The sequence below is a fragment of the Pteropus medius genome, unplaced genomic scaffold (assembly GCF_902729225.1).
Source record: "Pteropus medius unplaced genomic scaffold, Ma_sr-lr_union100, whole genome shotgun sequence".
Classification (NCBI taxonomy): Eukaryota; Metazoa; Chordata; class Mammalia; order Chiroptera; family Pteropodidae; genus Pteropus; species Pteropus medius.
Genome location: NW_024346771.1, coordinates 6,303,561 through 6,323,567, shown reverse-complemented (window position 1 = coordinate 6,323,567; position 20,007 = coordinate 6,303,561). Strand labels below are relative to the sequence as shown.

The 20,007-nt window shown below is 34.7% G+C and overlaps 1 protein-coding gene across 2 annotated transcripts in view; it reads right to left on the bottom strand.

The window, feature by feature from the left end:
* CNTNAP5 (contactin associated protein family member 5) overlaps nt 1–20,007 on the bottom strand; it is a 728,931-nt gene that overhangs the window by 361,291 nt on the left and 347,633 nt on the right. For both annotated transcript variants that reach the window (XM_039876503.1, XM_039876504.1), the window contains exons 5-6: nt 17,347–17,550; nt 6,087–6,271 (exon numbers count right to left, since the gene is read on the bottom strand). In XM_039876503.1, the coding sequence (XP_039732437.1) occupies nt 6,087–6,271; nt 17,347–17,550 (389 nt within the window). The remainder of the gene's footprint in view (nt 1–6,086; nt 6,272–17,346; nt 17,551–20,007) is intronic.

Genomic DNA, 20,007 nt, shown 5'->3' with positions numbered 1-20,007 from the left:
GGGAAGAAAAAGAGAGGTGATGTATAATTATAGCAGTAGAAACCACCAATATTTTCTCAACAGCATAAATCAGCTCCTCTTTATTTCTCTGCCAAAGCAACCCTATGTTCTTAAGCTACTGGCAGGTTTTACACCATGGGCTATATTCAGACCATCATTTTTATTATTGTTAGGATTGTTCTTGGCCCAAATCTGGTCAATTACTAGCATGGTTCTGTTTCTAAATTGGTACCTTTTTTACAGACTCACGGAAATCAGGTGCTGACACAGTCTAATTGGTTCAACATATATTTATATAAATATACATGTATATTTGCTTATTCGTTTGAATGAATTTACAATATTTTTACCTCAGGTTATTTAAATAATGGGTTAAATCATATATATATTAATACTCAAGCAATGAGCTCGTTGGAAACCCTAATTTCAGTATTCATTATACTTTCAGGTAAAAGGGGCTCCTGCTAAAAACTGATACCATAATGGGCCCCATTCTGGCCATCATCCAGTCACATGCTTCCTCATAGCGGGGATGGTGAGGTATTTGCAAGCCAAAGACTATAGGAAGCTGGCACCACCTTTCTAAATCATGATCTTCCTACACAGTACTCCAGACCTTTCTACCTGAATAGCTCTGAAACTGCTCTGAGGCCCTGAACTGTTCTCTTCCCTATCTGTCCTCCTGAGGGTGGATCAGGGACCCACGGGACTAAGGAATGACCGGGGACAGCTATTTATAGTGTGGGTAGGGATGGAACACGTGAGATATGGTTGTCAAGGTATATTTGGAAAAGTAGAAAGAAGAATATTTTATTCAAGTTTGTTAGCTTATTTTTAACTTTTCAAACTTATGGTACGTGAAACTTCATTTGCACTCTTGCCTCGGGCCTAAGGATATACAAGTGGAACCTGGCTAACTTTAAAATATTTTACTGATGATTACATTAATTTAGCCCAAACTTCGCCAGCCTCGGGTGTCTTATTAGATGATTAAAACCTACTACTACCTCCCCAATAACTAAAACAGTAAATTATATATATATATATGTGTGTATAGATAGATAGATAGATGATAGGTGATAGATAGATAGATAGATAGATTTACATACTATAATTAACCCTGATGTGATAGGGTATAACTCTAGAACAGCAGTATATGTTCTGACAATGGGTCAGCGGAACCTGGGAACCTGAATTCAGTCATCCTTCTAGCTGGTGGTATCAAGGTCTCATCTGTGCATATATGGTCCCATGGCAGATATCAAATTGATAACCTAGATTCTGAATAATGAATTATATTGTTATGAAATAAACCTTAAATTTAGATGTGATATTTAACTCTATTCCTTCCAAGAAGGGTGATAATATTGCTTCTGAGTAATGGAAAGTAAGTGTTTTCATTTTCCAGATTTATACAACTACTTAGTAGTAAAATGATTAGAAACACAAAACTCCTGTCTCCTGTGTTCTTCTCCTTCTACTTGACCTTTAAGGTGATTCTTCAAAAATTGGAGAGTTTTGGTTATTCTGAAGACTTCTCTTACATATATGTCTTGCATTACAATAGAACCAACATCTAAATTCACTATTACAGTCAATCTGTCTTTTTTCTATGAACAATGGGGTAAGTTGACTGCATACTCTGAAAGGGACTTGAATTCTTTGAAACAGAGGTTGCTTCATAGAAACATTTCATGACATATTCCCCCCCCCCCCCATCCCCCAGGAAATACTTTTTATGAGGTACCAAAAAGTTCGGGCATTTCCTGAAAAAAATCTGTTTCACCTTTATAAAATGAGTGACTTCATCAAATTTCTTTCCCTAACTGTTGACATTCACTTTAATGCCACTCAGCTGTGATCCCATACAGTTTCTCTATACATGAAACCACAAACAGGTAGATGTAAGCTTAAAAATAAATGTTAAATCAGGCAACTAGGTGAACTTTAGAACCATTTCTTATGCTGTTAGTGTATTCGGGGAAACCGTGAGACTTAAATGATTTGATGATTTTTATTGTCTTCATGTTTATAAAAGATATCTCTTTGCTGTAAGATAATAACATTATTGTGTGTATTTTTTTATTTTTTGTTTTTGTTTTTGTTTTTTTGTTGTTGTTGTGGTGGTGGTGGTGGTGGTGGTGGTGGTTTTTAACCATTTAACCTATTTTCTGTTTGCCCCTAGAATACTTGCTGGCGGCTCTTGAGATGGCAGCATTTACCCTAAGATAACTGGAAGATTACAATCCTAACCTTACCCTCAAAGTTTGCCATACATCTCCCATGCTTTTCAGAGAATTACATCAAAACAGGACTGATGCAGTTGGGACAGCTCATTTGAACAGAAAACAGAGGCCAAATGATCTGAAAAAAAGGATTGCAAAGGGGACAACTGTAGCCAGATTCTGTAGTGAACTTAGAATACTGAAATGACGTGACAAAAAGGTGTGACAATGTTGTCATATTCCACAATGATACTGTGATTGAAGTAGACAACAGAAATGGAAAGAAAACTAAGAAGCCATATGTCATTGTGGATTATCACAAGAATATGGGAACAGTAGACTCGGCTGATTGTATGATCACTTTTTATCCAACTGAGAGCAAAAGGCACAAGTTTCGGTATAAGAAATTCTTTCGCCACCTTCTAAGCATTACAGTGCTGAACTGCTACATTCTGATCAAGAACAGTCCTGAGCACATGATCAATCATGTAAAATTCAGACTGATGTTGATTGAAAGAATGCTGGAAATGCATCACAAGCCAGGGCAGCAATGTCTTTGAGTTAGTCTGTGCTCTGATGATGTCACACCACTTCGCCTGTCTGGAAGACATTTCCCAGGAGCGTACTACCAACATCAGGGAAACAGAATCAAACTGGTCACGGCAGTTTGCTGCTCGCACAACGAGGATGGCAAGAAGATCCGGAGAGAAACACAACATTTTTGTGCAGAATGTGATGTTCTGTTTTATGTTGTTCCATGCTTTGAAATTTCCCATATAAAAAAAAAATATTAAATACTGATCATCATGTACATTTCTGTTACATTAGGATTAGAGACAAATTCTGTTTAGAAACAACTCCAAGGACAGTTTTTATATTTTATTTTCACATTGAAAACCAGGCGGATTTGCTTCAGCCTCAAAGAGTCTTTATGTATAATTAAATGAATGCTGGCAGCGAACAGCACTTTTTTTTCTAAACAGGAAATGGGTTAAACAAAGTTAACAAATGAGAATGATTGATATTCATAGATTTCTAGTGTTCAGCAACTCAAACAAATCTACTGGGTATCTTCCATTCTGAGTCAAAGAGTGACAAATCCTCTTTTGATGTTAATGAATAGCATATGTTATCAACAGTATTCTAAACTAGGGTTAGGATCAAAAGAGAAAATTTTTCTTATAGCTCATGGTAGTGAATGAGTAAAAAATAAGTTAGATCTTAAATTTTCAGTTATTTATCACCACCTCCACTCTTCTATTCTGTATCCCACTAGTGACTGGTATTATCTTCTAACAGAGTTTTCAACCATTTGTCTAACAACCTTTTCTTTCCTCCTTCTGCCTACCTTTGAGTCTAACCTATGGAATAACTACCGTAAAATAGTGGTTCTCAAATATTAAGCTACTTTAGAGTCACTCGGAGGATTTTCAAAAGCAGGTTCTTAAGCCCCTCTCCCAGAGTTTCTAATTCAAGAGGTTTGTGTGGGACATGGATTATTTTCATTTTTAACATATTTTCATGGGATGCTAATTAGGCTGATTCCTGAAACATATATTCATAATTATTAGTCTAAAACATTAAACTGGCTGTGTAACCACCCTGCGAAAACCGTTTTGTGGCTCCTTATCCCCCACAGTTTAATTTCCTTAACGTGGTTCACATGGCCCATCATCCCCTGGGCCTCTCCCCATTCTAATGTTTTATGTCTCATTATCCCCTATCTTAAATGGTACATTGATAAAGGTTTAAAATCTCATTATTCGGGGTACCCCTCAACATAGTAAACATATATATATATATGTTTATATATATAATTGAGGTATATGCATGTGCATGTATACAAACATAAAGATATTATATTACTGATATAAACAATGCTTAGACAATTTACAAATAATAATATACAATAATCTTTACTATAAATTTCATATAATCCGATTGATTCTTGTTTTTTGTTATTTTTCACTGAACTCTTTTATCTGTAATCCCTTACACACAGTCCATCACATATTCTTTTTTTTATATTCCGTAATTTTTAACAACCTTTAAAAAATGTAAAAATTTTCTTAATGCGTAGGCTGGAGGAAAAACAGGAGAAAAACTGGGCAGCCTGCAATCTATAGTTTGTCATCACTGGTCTGGAATATTGACAAAACAAAAATCAAACCCTGATTTTAACATTTTTCTGATATCCCATGGTGTTCAAATATCCCCCCACCATGGTGGATTTCAAACTGTCGAGAGTATTTTCAGACATAGAAGGGCATTGGGAGAAAGGGTGGCCCAGCTACTAACAGCCAACAAGTGCATTTCCACCACACAGAATACAAGTAAAAAACAAAAAAACAAAAGCAAAACAAACAAAACAAAAAACATAATCTCGAGAGGTATATAAATACATACATAAGTGATAGACGAAGACAAATATCATATAGTAAAATAATTAAAATTAGTAATTAATTAAAAATACTTTACGTGAATCTATAGCCACATTACCCTAGACAAAGCCCGAACCGTCTGATCTGAGAAGCTAAACAGGGTCAGGCCTAGTTAATTACTTGGATGGGGCACCTAGGAAGACAGGTGCTTTGTGGATCTAAAAATAAGGGTATGTGACAAGTCCTTGCAATTTAATGAGGTCTCAACCAAAGGGTTGCCTATAAAAAAAAAAAAAAAAAAAAAAAAAAAAAAAAAAATTACTTTATTGAATTCTAAGTTTATATAACTTATTTTTAAAATAATGGCTGTATTTACCAGAAACATAAAATTCCTGAAAGTCTACCAGTTGGCCCTCACTAGTCAGTAACAGCTGGCTCCAGCACACCACTGTCTGCCTGTTGTTTCAAATCGCATGAACACTGGACTGTGACATTCATGACCTGTGCCTTGCACAGTGTGCTATCTGGCCTGGACTACAATTTTGACCTACTTCATCTCTTCTTTTGATACTTGATAACCTCTTCTGCTAGAAGACTCTACCATATTTCTAGGTTGAGCCAAGTGGCATCTCTCCAGTATTCCCACAGAGTCCAGGGCTACTCTCAACTGTAGCTCCACCTCCTTTTTCTGCAGCACTTATTCTTGGTCTGACTCTGCTTACTAGACTGTAAGCTTCTCCAGCTCAAGGACTCTGCCTCCGTAATTTCTGTACCTTCATTACCCAGAGCAGAGCCTAGCATACAATAGGGCACAATGTATACTTTTTAAACTGAACTATTAGCAAAGATGGATAACTCTTGACTTCCAGTTTGTAGAACTTTGAACAACTTTTTTGTTGTTGTTGTTCCAGTGGAGCATGTCACTGTGTCTCTTCAATAAGAAAGTAAGAAAGAAACAACTGTCCATTTAGAGTCAAAAGTTTGCTTAGAACTGAAGGTAAAAATGAATGCCTACAGTGCAGATTTTAGATTCCTTTGGATTTTATTAATTAATAATCCCCTTTTTATTGAGGTACACTTGACATGGAAAACTATATTAGTATAATTTCTATATCTTCCATTATCTTGGCTAATTTGACTTGATTTTTGAAAAAAAAAATTGAATTAACCAAGAGACTAAACAGTAATACAGGGTGGTATAAGCAGAAATAAATATATAAAGGAAACTTGCTGAATTAAAAATGCACATGATTAGCTGATGCCTGTGGATTACCATTATTGTCCACATATTTTCCCCACGCTCACTGCTCAGATTCTCTCCAAGAACTCCTCCTGGGCTTCCTGGGCTTTGACAGAGAAGATAAGCCCCAGGGTGAGATTTGTCAGAGCTCCAAATCTTTTCTCTACTGCTCTTCTTTTTGCTGATTTTTGTACTGATCCTGAGCAAGGTGCTTGTGATCTGTAGGGAGTGTCAACTCACCTCGTAGTCTATGTCTAAGGCATCCGCCTCTCCCTTGGTCCGGAAGTGCTGCGTGTACTTGTCCACAGTGAAGTTCACCTGCTTGCCAACCCGCTCGATGAGGACAGAGTGCCAGTGTTGGTCATCCAGGAGGCTGCCCAGGGTGGCCAAGGGTGGGCTGTTGCTGAACCGAGGTTTGCTATCAACTGTGAAGGAGAAAGGAAAAAGGATGGCATCTGTGCCTGAGGGCAGTCTTGAACACTAGAATATTCTGCAAGCAAGGTCAGCTCTCTCTACCCTAAAGGTAAAGATGATTCTATCTCTACAGGCCCACAACTATACTGGGCTTGTGAAGAAATTACAATCTTTGCTCAGAAATTCCAGGATCAAATTATAAGTCAATTGATGTGCACACCCATTTCTAGACATAAAATGACATGTTTTCAGGACTTGAGCAATTAAATAATAAAAGAATTCTATCCTGATGTCCACATGAATAATATTGAAAAGAGAAGTTATGACATTTAAAAATAATATACATTCTCTGTATTTGAATGTCTCTTGAATGAAGAAAATGAACTGGATAAGTAAGGGGAAGGCAGTAGGCACAGTGAGTTAGGTAAATCTGTGGTCAAAGCCAAAGGGGAGGAAAAAATCATTTAGCTGTCATTTTTAAATACCTACTCTATTAAAAGCACTTAAGTAGGAATTTTATAACCTCTATTTTTAATCCTCTAAGGTAAAATTATTATCTACACTTCACAAATAAGGAATCTGAGGCTCAGTGAGGTTAAGCATGCATGTCCCAGAGGTGAAGCCAGGCTTCCAATCCAGGCCTACATGACCCCTTGCACTCTGACCATCCGTGGGTCACATGTTTTGATTCTACCTAAGTTGAACTTGGAAGGCAACCCTTGGGAGGATGTGACATATTTAGGCAGAGAGGTACTTTTTAAATTAGCTCTGCCTGGTTTCCCCTCCTCTCTGTCCCTTCTTCAATTTTAGAAAAGTTCCTGCCTATACCCTATTGTCAAAAAGATCACAGAATTTTTTGATATGCAGAATGGCTCAGACACAGCAAAATGAACAGTTAAATACCACTAATGATTATTTCTATATATACTTTCTTTTTATATATATATATATATATTAATGTAACTGAAAGCCAAATGTCTCTTTCCTCTCCTCTTCATATATGTTTTAGCAGACAACTATAATGCCTTGTTCACAGTGTAGCATTAGAGGGTAGGAAGTGCCATTTTCCTGCAGGCTACTCACTTCACCCTCATTGTGCCCCTAAGTCACCACTTCCTATAGAGGTGGGACATCATACTTATTCTAATTGAAAAATGAGAGCCAGTGAATTAATAGCTGACTTTATTTCGTTGATTTATTCTTTATGTATTCCACGATTTTTGAGTTCTCATAATTTATCAAATTATTCTAATGAATTAACATTTTTCTTTCAACCTCTCTCACTCCTTTCTACCCTCTTTCCTTTCCTTCCTCTTCCCTCTTCCCTTCCTTTCTTCCATCCTTCCTTTTTTTCTTCTCCCTCCTTCCTCCTCCCTCTTTTTCCTTCCTTCCTTCCTTCCTTCCTTCTTCCTTCCTTCCTTCTTCCTTCCTTCCTTCCTTCCTTCCTTCCTTCCTTCCTTCCTTCCTTCCTTCTTTCCTTCCTTTCTACTATAAAGAGGTATTGAAATATAACTGTGCTGCTCGCAGTGACAGGTAATGTATAAAGTAGATAAAAGAGATATAGAATTAAAAGACACACTGCCCTGTGGAGGTCCAATGTAGAGACTCTCAATTAGTAAATCCATAAAATGTATGTCAGTGGAATACAAAGGTTAGCTCAGTGAGCCAAAGAAATGCAGGGTGGAGAGCTGTGAAGGCCTCCTTATGGAGCAGAAACAGGCTTTAGATACATACGTTAGGCCCCCCAAAAGGAATATGGTTGCACAGTTACGAGAAGCACATGCCAAGGCTTGGAGGGATAGTCTGGAACAATGTAGACGGATTCCACATGGCCCAATGCCATGACCACACAGCTCTGGTTTATATCATTCAGAACCAGTGTGCTAATATGTGGGAGGTTACAGCTTGTATTGTACCTTTAAGGAATGGGAGCCATTGGTGAATTACTAAATAAGATATTGCTAACTCTAATTAACATTTAAGAAAGGCGATTTTGGCTGCTGTATGAGAATTTGAATAGAAGGCAAGACTCAAAGTAAGATTGGTAGTAATCTAGATCAGGGACAAAGGGGCTTAGGTAAAGAGATCAATGGATGAATTTCCAAGAGGAAATAAGATGTCAACAAATAGGGACCCCACACATCACTTGGATATTGGAAGTGGAAGTAATAATAGAAAGACTCACCTAAGGATGAGTTCTTGGATTTTTGAGCAGTTGTGTGAAAAGTTGTATCAGTCATGGAGTAAGAAAAACAGAACAAAGAACACCTCTTCCTCTCTCTCTCTCTTTCTCTCTCTCTGTCTCTCTCTGTCTTGTTCTCTCTCTCTCCCACCCTCCTTCCCCTGCTCTACACACACACACATACACACAGCCTCTTATTTCTTTTATTTATAAAACAAAACTTGTCCAAGAGTTAATGATTGGTCAAATGCAATAATAAAACACATGGTCATTTTAATAGGTAAAGAAAAAACACTGCAAAAAATTCAGTATTGAATCCTGATAACAACCATCAGCAAACTAGAAAAGAATTTGCTGAACCTGATAAAGGTCATCTACAGAAACCTGCAACTAGCATCATCTTTAATGCTAAAAAAAAAAAAAAAAAAAAAAGAATGTTTCACCCCTAAGACTGGGGCAGGGTAAGTAAAGAATATCTGCTCTTACCATTTCTATTCAGCCTGTACTACAGGTTCTAACCACTACAATAAGGCAAAAAAGAAGAGGCATCCAGATTTAAAAGGAAGAAGTAAAACTATAGAAAATCTTACAGATTCTACCCTCAAAATGCTGGAATTAAAAAATAAGGATGCAGTAGGGGAGAGTTGTATGGAAGAGTTGTACATATGTTGACATATGTAACCATAACACCAGTCAATATTAATGACTGGTGTTATGGTTACATATGTCAACATATAATTACATAATTTAAATATCTGAATCATATTATATGTCCAGTGTACCTCAATAAAAAAGAACCAAAAGCATATTCAACAGATATAAGAAAAGATTTAGAAATAAAAAAAAAAAACCTAATGATTGGTTGAGGGAAACAGCGTGCCTTATATAAAACTGTTGCTTCTAGGTAGTAAGTTAAATAAAATTAATATTAGGATTTTTACTTGAATTTGATGTGCATCTCCCTTTTTTTTCTTAAAAGGATAAAAAGCCATTAAACAATAATTTCTTAATAATAAGAGGATCTTTAAATCCTGGAGCTTCAAGTAGTAAAATTCCAAAATTCCACTGCCACCACTATCACCACCATCTTAATGGGTCAGAACATCTGAATAGTGAGAAGCAGAAGTGCCCTGGTTATCTCATTCTTACTCTCATCAAGTTTTAAAGTCAGCCTCCCTCTCCTGTGTCATAACCTTGATTCACAAATTTTGGTACTATAATTTTATCCAACAATTTGAGTCATAAGTTTAAGACTTCAGAGGAAAAAAAGGATACATCTTCTTAAATAAAATGTAGCTACTTCCCATTTACTGCATAAACCTTAGTCAACACACTTATCTTTTCATGTAAAATATCTCATGAAATTTTCATAAATACTTAAAAAATTGGTGGACCTTTCCTCAGAAGTGAATTAATATTGCTTATTGTTTACTTGTTTGTTTACTTAGTCAATTATTTTTAATGCTCAAAGATAATATAACATGAAATGTACCGAAATTGAATAAAAACATGTCAGTAAATATTGAATAACGTAAAATGTGTTCATAACTTTTTTCCTAGTAATTTACTTTATGGAAATATAGACTGAGAAAACAAACTGAAATACAGTGGATTGATTTTTAAATGTCTAATAATTTAAAAATTGAAGATAACATTTAATTATTTAGAAAGAAAGGAAAAAAACTTTATATAAACTTCGAATCACCAGATGGCATATTATATAGGTATCAAAATCTAAACGATATCTAAAAAGTACTTATATTATTCCAAGAGCACACTCAGTAGTGACTGCCATTTTTGATAAAATAAAAAATGTAACATTGAATAAAGGACATATTCAATAATTTATATCTATTGATTTAAAATATAAAGTGATATGGAAAAGTGTAAATATACACTAAATTATAACTATGGAAAAGAAATAGATAGGCATATAAAGCTCAAGAATGCATTTACTAAAATATTAACAGGTTTTGATTATTTTTCTTTTTTCTGTGTTTTAGAGCAAATATAAATATTTTTGATAATGGAATAAATAAACTTTTAAGAAATATAATCTTTATGTTTAATAAATGATTCATTGAAAAGTGCACGTGATGTATAAATTATTGGATCTCTCCTGTATTATAAGTTAGTTTTTAATTAACCAAAAAATGGCAGACATGAATGAATTTCACTCACTCTTCATTAATTATTCTATGTTATCATTCAGAATTCTTGAATTAAAACAAAGTGTGTGAAAGTTAATTTAAACAATTGAAGAAACAGGAAATTTCTCCTTTTCATCAAGTAGAATTTTTTTCTTCTACCTTCTTTCTATTTTATTTTGTTTTATTTTATTTTATTATTAGTTTCAAGTTTACAGTACACTTGTTGAAAATTTAATTGTATCTCTATTAGGTGTTTCCAGGAAGAAGGAAAGATGGTAGTCCTAGGAAATATCTTATTTTAGAGATTACAATAAAACTTAATTTTTAAATGATTATAAACTTCATTCTGGAATATACATTTCAAGTTTTATTTTGGTGACAATTGAGATTCAACTACTAACTTTAACCAGTTTACAATTAATTAAGACAAGATAAAAATTCCCTTTGGCAATTCTGGAGGCCATGACAATAAAAATATGCAGAAGCTATCTTTTAGGCCAAAAACATATTACAGGAAAATATTATTTCTAATTAAAATGAATTGGTTTCCATGTGGTTTGAGATATAGTTAATATGAAAAGATGTAAATGCTACTCAAAATTCTAAAGCACATAACAATTTGTATAAGAAGCTTGAAATATTTACAAAACATTTCTAACTTAATCTTTCCATCTCCCACCCTCATAATACTGTGGATAAACATGTCAATTTCTTCACCTTTATAATTAACATTTTCTGCCTAAGGGCATGCATTGAGCAGTGTTTATACCCAAAAGTCTTCTTCGATTGAATCTTTTGGTTTGGTCTTATCTTAATTTAAACATGAATGTCACTTTAACTATCACAATCTGTAAATTTCAGATAGCCTGAGCAAAAGAAAATGGAAACCCTTTTGTTTAAGATTGCACTTTAGCAAAACATCACTCTTAGAAAGGCTTGATTCACTGTTGAAAGAGATGGCCATTCATATGGATGTTCCCAATGCCTGCTTCCCTCAGATCTTCAGAACTGTCCTACCCCCTTTAATTTTTCAGATAATCAGCGTTGGTATTCACTTGTATATTAGGAAGCCTCTCATATGATGTAACCACTTTATGTATATCCTTTTAATTATTCTTGAATACAACCCTGCAAAAAGCTGTCTCAAAGAAGCCACATGACTTACCCAAGGGCACAAAGTATTAGAATTACAATCCAGCTCTATCTGACCCCAAAGATAACATTTTCACCACTACCTCTGCTGAAAAAAAAAAAAAAAAGAATACTCCCATTCATCTTCATTTCTTATGGTGTGACCATTTGCATCCCACCACAAACACGTAAGTTACATAGCTTATTAAGAATAGAAGGTCTCAGGAAAGAATTTAATGGATGAGAAAAAAGAGAGTTGTGGAAAAGAAAAAGATGGGGCAACATTAAGTGGGAAGGACATGATGTAAAATTAAAAGGTAATTTTACCTTCATAGGCTATTCAGTATCATAAAATTTCTTGTTTGGCAATATGCAGAACAAATGAATATTCTCCTAAGTACCCAAGTGAGACTTTCTGAAGAAAATAAGAAACTAACAGAAAGCTATTTGATTTCAGTGGGCTTGATCCTCAAACCAGAGCAAATCCTTATATGTCAATAAAACAAGAAACATATATCTTTGGTTGTTAGGAAATTTTTAAATTTTATTCAATAAAACACTCTTCAGATTTAGGGGTTGTTCCCCAAGTCTGGCCTCTAATTTGTATTCATCTTCTGTAACTTTGCTATCTTAGAAAATGTTATCTTAATACATTTATGGTATTTGGTTTTAATGATACATAATTATATTTTTAATTAATATTACAAAGCTATAAAGTAAATAAAAATAATTATTTTACCTTGCTGAGGAGCTGCTTGAAAATAGGGACCGCTAAATCCAACTTTTAACTCCTAGTGCCTAGCTCTGTGACTGACTTAATGTATTTGTTCAATGACTTCTTATATGAATGAGAAAATTTATAAAAAATATGTTGGATTTTCTCTCAGTGACACTGTCTGAAATGCGTGTATTCCTCTCCTTTTCATAATAAAATCTCTAGATAATTTAGGGTGAATTCATAAAACTTGTCTGGACTCCTGTCTCCCACCCTGATCTCTCTATTCTAACAATTTAATACATGCATATGTACTCCTGACATTTAATATGTAATTATTTCATGGAGGTTTATAACATTTTAATTATTAATGTCATGACATTGAGATTGGATTAAAAAGGTTTCCCAGGTCCACAGTTATGTGAATATGTGACCTTGGACAACTGACTTGGCATCACTGACCATTCGTTTCCTCATCTATAAAATTGTTTGGATATAGTTTTTAGGATTGCATGTAATTCAAGTTTTGTATATACACACACACACACACATACACACACACACACACACATATACATATATATACATACACACAGATATATATATATATATATACACATATATATATAGTCTAGAACAGTGTTTAAGTGTAGACTTTCAAAAAGCAGAAACTTTAAAAAAATCTTTTATAGTATTTAATACAAGTTCAGATACATAATAAGCTAGCTTTCTATAAATATGTGTCAGTCTACTCATTAAAGTGTCCGAATCTGAAAAGAGCTAAGGTAAATGTCTATTTTACTCATTGAAGAATGTGCAAACCTTTCACCAGTATCTCGAGATGCTTCAATGAATTGATCATGCAATCAAGCCGTTTTGCCTGTGAACCCTATGCTTGGCCATCCAAGGACACTGTCATGCACATGTTTATGCCATTCCAGGTATTCTCACTTTACTACAGCTGTACTACTACAGATTGCACAAACATTCTGGCTCAGTTCAAAGTCACTGAACTCTTGTAAGGGTGAGTGACTTGTATATACTACTGTCTTGTTTAGTTAGCTCTTACAACAGTTTCTCAGTCACATAATACCTCTGCTCTTTAATTCTCCCATCTGCATGTAAGGTTTTGCATTGCTGTAATTCTACAGAGGGCAAACTGTCACAAGTGATCTGAATGATATGTGTAAAAAGTGTGAAGTGGAATCTCTAAAATCTTTTAATTGATTGAGAAAAGGAATCTCTCAGTAGTTACAGAAAAAATCATTTTTTATTCTAAGAAAGTGATCAAGGGGGAACCACCTAGTTCAATTTCATCGTAGAACTGACCTGTCCAGAAAGCCATGGTAGAGGTAACTAGGTAACTTGAATCAAACAGTCAGCAAAGAAAGAGACTCATCTGAAAAGAACTACATCCTTTATGTCTTCGAGGACCATTCTCAGCTGCTGACCATCGTACTGAATCCCTTTCTTCTTACTCAATTCTGAATTGTAAAGTAAGAGATCAGATAAGAAACATGTAATGGAGAACTGTCAGTAAAGGAAACTGCTGGAGTGCCCATGTGAGCTTGGAAAGAAAAAATATTTTCCTTCCCCCAAAATATTCATTGGCCCAGCACTACTCTTTAGCTATTAACTTGGATTCTTTCTTCCTCTCTCTTTATCCTCTCTTCCTCCTCTTCCTTTCTCTCTCACTCTTTCTCTCTTTCTTTTTTTCTTTTCATTCTTGATTCATTTCTTAAAAACAACAACAACAAAACAACAACAACAACAACAACAAACACATGATCATGAATGCTATCAACTTTTTCCACTTTGGAGGCCATATGATAAAATGGGAAGAACATGAATGCTATATAGTATGTACAAGTTTTATATAAATAACTCAGAAACACACTTTAAAATACACCAAAATTTTAATAGGAGAGATGATTGGGTTATAGATTTTTTTTTCTTCTTTCTTTATTAGTGTTTCCCTCCCCCTAAGTTTTTTTCTAAAGCTGACATGCATTTTATAATCTGAAAATAATAGTAAAAAAGGCAAATTAGATATCACTCAATTTTAATAGTAGTTATACCTAATAGCTAGCTGCAAATTGAACAAGTGATTTATCATCTTTGAGTCTAATATTCCACATGGGTAATTTGGAGTTAATGTTTACTTACTTAACAGGGTTTCTTTAAGTATTGGATAGGATTGTAGCATATTGTGGGTATTCTATAAATATCCTGCACCATAATAGAAGAATGGCTCCCAAGGGAGCCAGGAGCACAGGCTTGGGGGTGATTCATCCCAATAGGAACAATGTGTATCTGTGTCAGACCCTGACTTTTGAGATGGAGATCCCTTTTTCCAATGTATTCAATTCACTTCAGGTACCTACATTAGGCAGGTGTTCTCCTAGGTCCTGGAGCTACAACAATGAATACAGTTTGTCTTGCCCTCATGGAACCTACAATACAGTTCTCATTATGGGAAAATCAAAGTAATCTTCCCTTAAGTTAATGCTACCAAAGGTTCACTGGTTAAAATTGAGGTATGAAGGGCCAAAGTACTGACATATGGCAGTATCTCCCTAGAGAAGGAGCATAGACATCTGTGCTACTTAATAACTATCCTAGATGACTGCTTAAAACAGGTAAGTACATGAAACACTTGACTATAGTGAACTGATAGAAATAAGGGAAATCCATAAGCAGATAAAAAAAATGAAGAAATTGCCAAACTATAAAGAATACAGACACATTCTTACTACTGAATCATTCACTAAATGAGGTTTTACTTTATCACCATTGTGGTTAGAAATATAGGACAGAGATGGAATCTGAGGGGAAAAAGACTTCCTTTGTGTATCACTGCAAGAAGCAGGTCCTATTCATCTTAACACACTCATTTCTTTTTAGGAAGACTAGCATAGCACAGGGTGTGGAACATTCAGATATTTGTTGAATAAATGAGTAATATTAAGAGCTTCTATTTTTGATACATCTCCGTATTTATTTACTGATATAAATTATTCATTTATCATTCTTTTTGGTTTTATGTCCATGCTCTGCAAGATGGTTATTATTAGCCCAAATTAGAAATAAGTAGACAAAGACTTGTAGCTTATGCAACTTTCTCCATAATGTATAGCTAGCACATGTCTACAATTACAATGAGATTTATTGGATGACCATGCCTCGTCCTTTCCATCATGCTCTACTTATGAAGCTGGTTTACAGTATTGGGTTATGCATATTAGAGCAGATCTTTAAAGAAGGAATGACATGTATGAGCTGGGAATCTAAATGTCAGTAATTGACAGATGCAATGTCACCAGTAGAAGACACTTGCTATCCTATTGGCAAGTAACAGTAACTTCACCTACAACCTATAATGCTCATTGAGCCATGTGTAATCGAGGAGCTCCACTCCATTCACCCATACTCTTTTCCTGAAAACTGAAGGCCAGTTAACAAACCATTTCTGCTGAATATCTGTATGTCTACACTTCAGATAGTTCGCTGATAGTTCTTTAAGTATGTTAATACAATCAATTAGGTTACCTGCAGATCCTCTTACTGTTCTCTTCTGGGTGAGACTCTGCTTCTAAAGATGTATTGGTGTGAATTCAATCTAATGCATTAAATGTCAATTTTATGAGTGGAATTTGGGATCCCAGACATTCTCCCTGCTGCCCCTGCCAATATTTGCCATGGACTCTAAGAAGGTACTCAGAAATTCCTCAAAATAAAGACCTACATTATTTGGCTTTTGAGGTGAGTCCAAACTCATCCTCATTCTTATGAATTTCCTGCTAATTGCTAAAATATATTTATCTGTAATTTTTTTCCAGTCTCTGATTCAACTTGAACTTACATACTAAAGTCTGCTATGATTTTCTTTCTTTACTATCTGATAGTAAATACTTAGTGATAATTTTTTTTTCACAAGTATAATCTCCATGCTTTTCCTTAATACTAATATCAAATTGGGAGGAAGGGAGTCATTCTTATACAAAATGTCCACTTCCATTTTCCTCTGCTTGGCTCTTTTTCTGGTTTCTTTTTTGGTTTGCCTTTGCATCTTTTGAGCTCTGCTCTCTGCCTTCTGAAAGTGGCTCATCTTTCCTTCCAAAGTATTTTTGATTACATAAAGGAAGCTGAGTCCCTCTCTGTCTTTCTTTGGGATAGGAAGTTGATTACCATGAAATACACACCTTCCTGGGGTGAGGCAGCCATAACAGTGCCAATCCATACCAAGAGATCCATATCCTAAATGTGCAGAAGACAGGATGGCATTCTGAGCTAAATTAGCTGTCAAGTCTAGAGTTCACCCTGGCACAACCAGGATACCTAAAGTAAACAATATCTCACTTAACAAGACACAGAAATGCCTAGAAATTTAGATTGTCCTCATACAAATAAGACACTTTCTCCCCCTAGGGGGAATCTAAGAAAACTAAAATGTGTAAAATGTTTCATGTCTCTTCTCCATCTTTTCTCCTGGAACTTAACTTTCATAAATGTACCAGACAGAATAGATTGTGAGCATGCTTCATTATAATATGTGTGAATGTGTGCATGTTTAAACTTGCTCAATTACTTTAAATTTTGCTACTGAAAGAGATAAACAGATAAATAGGTAGATATATAAAGAGATAGTAAGTAAACAAACAAAAAAACCCCAGCAATTTGCTTATATTTCTCTTTATCTACCAATATGATCTTTTTTTTTTTCAAAGAATGTTATCTATGGTTTAACCATTTAAAAATATGGTATTTTTCTTCTCTAATCTGGATCAGAGAAATATATCACTTGGATTGTGCTCCAGGGACTTCCACCTAGCAGGATAAGGAACTGTAACCCACTAAGAAAAGGAGCTCTCAGTAGCCCATCCTGAGAAGGACAAAGCCTGACCTTACCCAAGTTGAGGTGCAGGGCGAGCCTCCCCTTCTGGAGCTCCAGGGTGATGTGGTCTCCACGCTGACCTTCTCCGTGAAACAGAACTCCATCTCCTTGGATGCTCTTGAACTTCAGAGAGATCACATCTTTGAGAGTGCTCATTAGTTTTTGATTGAACCTGTACAAAAGGGAACTTCGGCCATCAAAGTCAGCAATGTCTGATTCTGGGCACAAAAAGAGAAGGAAAGAGAAAAATCAGTGCATATCCTCATAAAAGCTAGACCTGCTTCCCAGATTAGTTATTTGATTTTTAGGAATATTTATGATATCTGTAAAGACCTGTTTTCAAGTCAAGTATGTAGACTTGACCCATCCTAAGACTCATGTATAAGCAGCCATCACATACTGAGTTAAAGTGAACTGATTATCAGCCTAGAAATAAAACCTCTCATTAGTGATATGTCACTTTTTATTTGAGGGGATAGGATGAGAATACCACAAATATCTATGTCAGGATTCACTGTGTCAGATCCAAAGTTATAATAATTTCTTATGATATGTCTTTCTTATTACTTTGTTTGATAGTAGAACTGCTTGATCCCTTCATCTCAGGCTCAAGGTTAGAGATAAAAAAAGAGTCTATTCTAACTATGACTGAATAATCTTTCTTCTCAGAACCCTGTGTTGAGAAGGAGTCTAAGTTTTTTTCTGAGTTTAGTGAAAAAAAAAATGCGGTAAAGAAGACTTGCTATTTGAACAGAGAGGGCAAATATATTGCATTCTTACCACCCCTGCCTCTATCTTGTGCTGGTGAAAGTTATTATTTTAGTTTTGACATACAAAAATGTTTATTATTGTTAAAACAAAAAGTCAAGTAATCATAATTTAGATACAGTCATATAGTGGATGTGCATAAACATATCTGGAAATTGCCAAAAATTTAATAGGTATTTTTACCTGACCAAATAATATATACAGATAACAAATAAGTATATGAAAAGATGCTCCACATCATATGTCACAGGAAAATGCAAAGCAAAACAACAATGAGATAATACTGCACACCTGTTAGAATAGCCTAAATTTGGAACACCTATAATACCAAATTTTGGTGAAGATGTAGAGAAACAAGAATTCTCATTCACTGATAGCGAGAATAGAAAATGGTACAGTTATTTTGAAAGACAATTTGACAGTTTCTACAAAGCTAAACATACCCTTCCATATTATCCAGCAATCATGCTCCTAGGTATTTACTCAAAGGATTTAAACTTTTATGTTCACACAAAAACCTGCACATAAATGTTTAAAGCAGCTATATTTATAATTTCCAAAATTTGAAAGCAACCAAGATGACTTTCTATAGGTGAGTGAATTGTGGTATGTCCAGATAATGAAACACTATTCAGTTCAAAAAGAAATGAGCTACCGAGCTATTAAAAGACATGGAGGAAGCTTCAAAGAATATTACTAAGTGGAAGTGGCCAATCTCTAAAGTCTACATGCATATGACATTCTGGAAAAGTTAAACTATGAGGACAGTAAAAAGATCAGTGATTGGTAGGGGGTGAGAGGGAGGGATGAACAAGCAAAGCATAGAGGATTTTTAGGCCAGTAAAAATAATCTGCCTTATATCATAATGATGAATACATTTTGTTATATTTGTCCAAACCCATAAAATGTACAACACTAAAAGTGAGGGGTAATGTAAACAATGAACTTTGAATGATTATGATGTATCAATGTAGGTTAATCAACTGCAATAAATGTACCATTTCAGTTAGTAATGCTGATAATAGGTGAGGCTATGTGTGTCTGTGGTCAGGGTTATATGAAAAACTTCTACAAATTTTGATGTGAAACTAAAATTGCTTTAAAAAATTAAGTCTTTAAAATAATTTACTAGGGTCTCTCTTTGGACAGTGTTATTATAAGTTATTTTCATTTTTTAAAAAAAATGTGTTTAATTATAAAAACTTCACAATGAACTTTTATTACTTTTATAATAGAAAAATAAGCCTATTTAATTATAACTTGAAACAGATTCATTATATTTCTTCTTATGTGGGTGGGATGGTGGTGAATGAGTGTTTGAAGGGGGCGGGCTTAGTCTTATTTGAAATTAAGTACTCAGAAAAACTCAATTTTTCATTATTCACCAAGCAATTAAAATTCTCAGCTTGAGCATACACAATGATTCATTCAGGTTTTTTTGACCAAAAACCTAGAAATATTCTTTATAAAACAAATCTGAAATGGAAATAAAAATAAAGTTATACTTTTACTGTAATTAGTTTTAAAATACAATTTCACAATTTATTCCTATTGAGTAAATTGGTTCTAACCAAAGTTTGCTAATTATTCCTTAGACCCTAAAATAAATATTCCAGATGTAGATTTTCACAAACCCCCACCACTCTCAGTCCCTTCCGATACTACTCCATCAGTGCCCTATATCTTTCTACAGAACCTAATTCTACCCAAACGAGATGGAGGCTATGAGTAGCAAGCTACCATCAATCATGAAACAATGAAGGTCATAGTGTAGGCAAAATTATAGATTTTAAACTACAGTAGCCATAGCTTGGGTCACCTCAGGCAACTCTATCTCTCTAAGACTTGATTTTATAAAATGGAGTAATCCATATCCTTCTGAGAAGACTACTGAGAAAATTAAAAA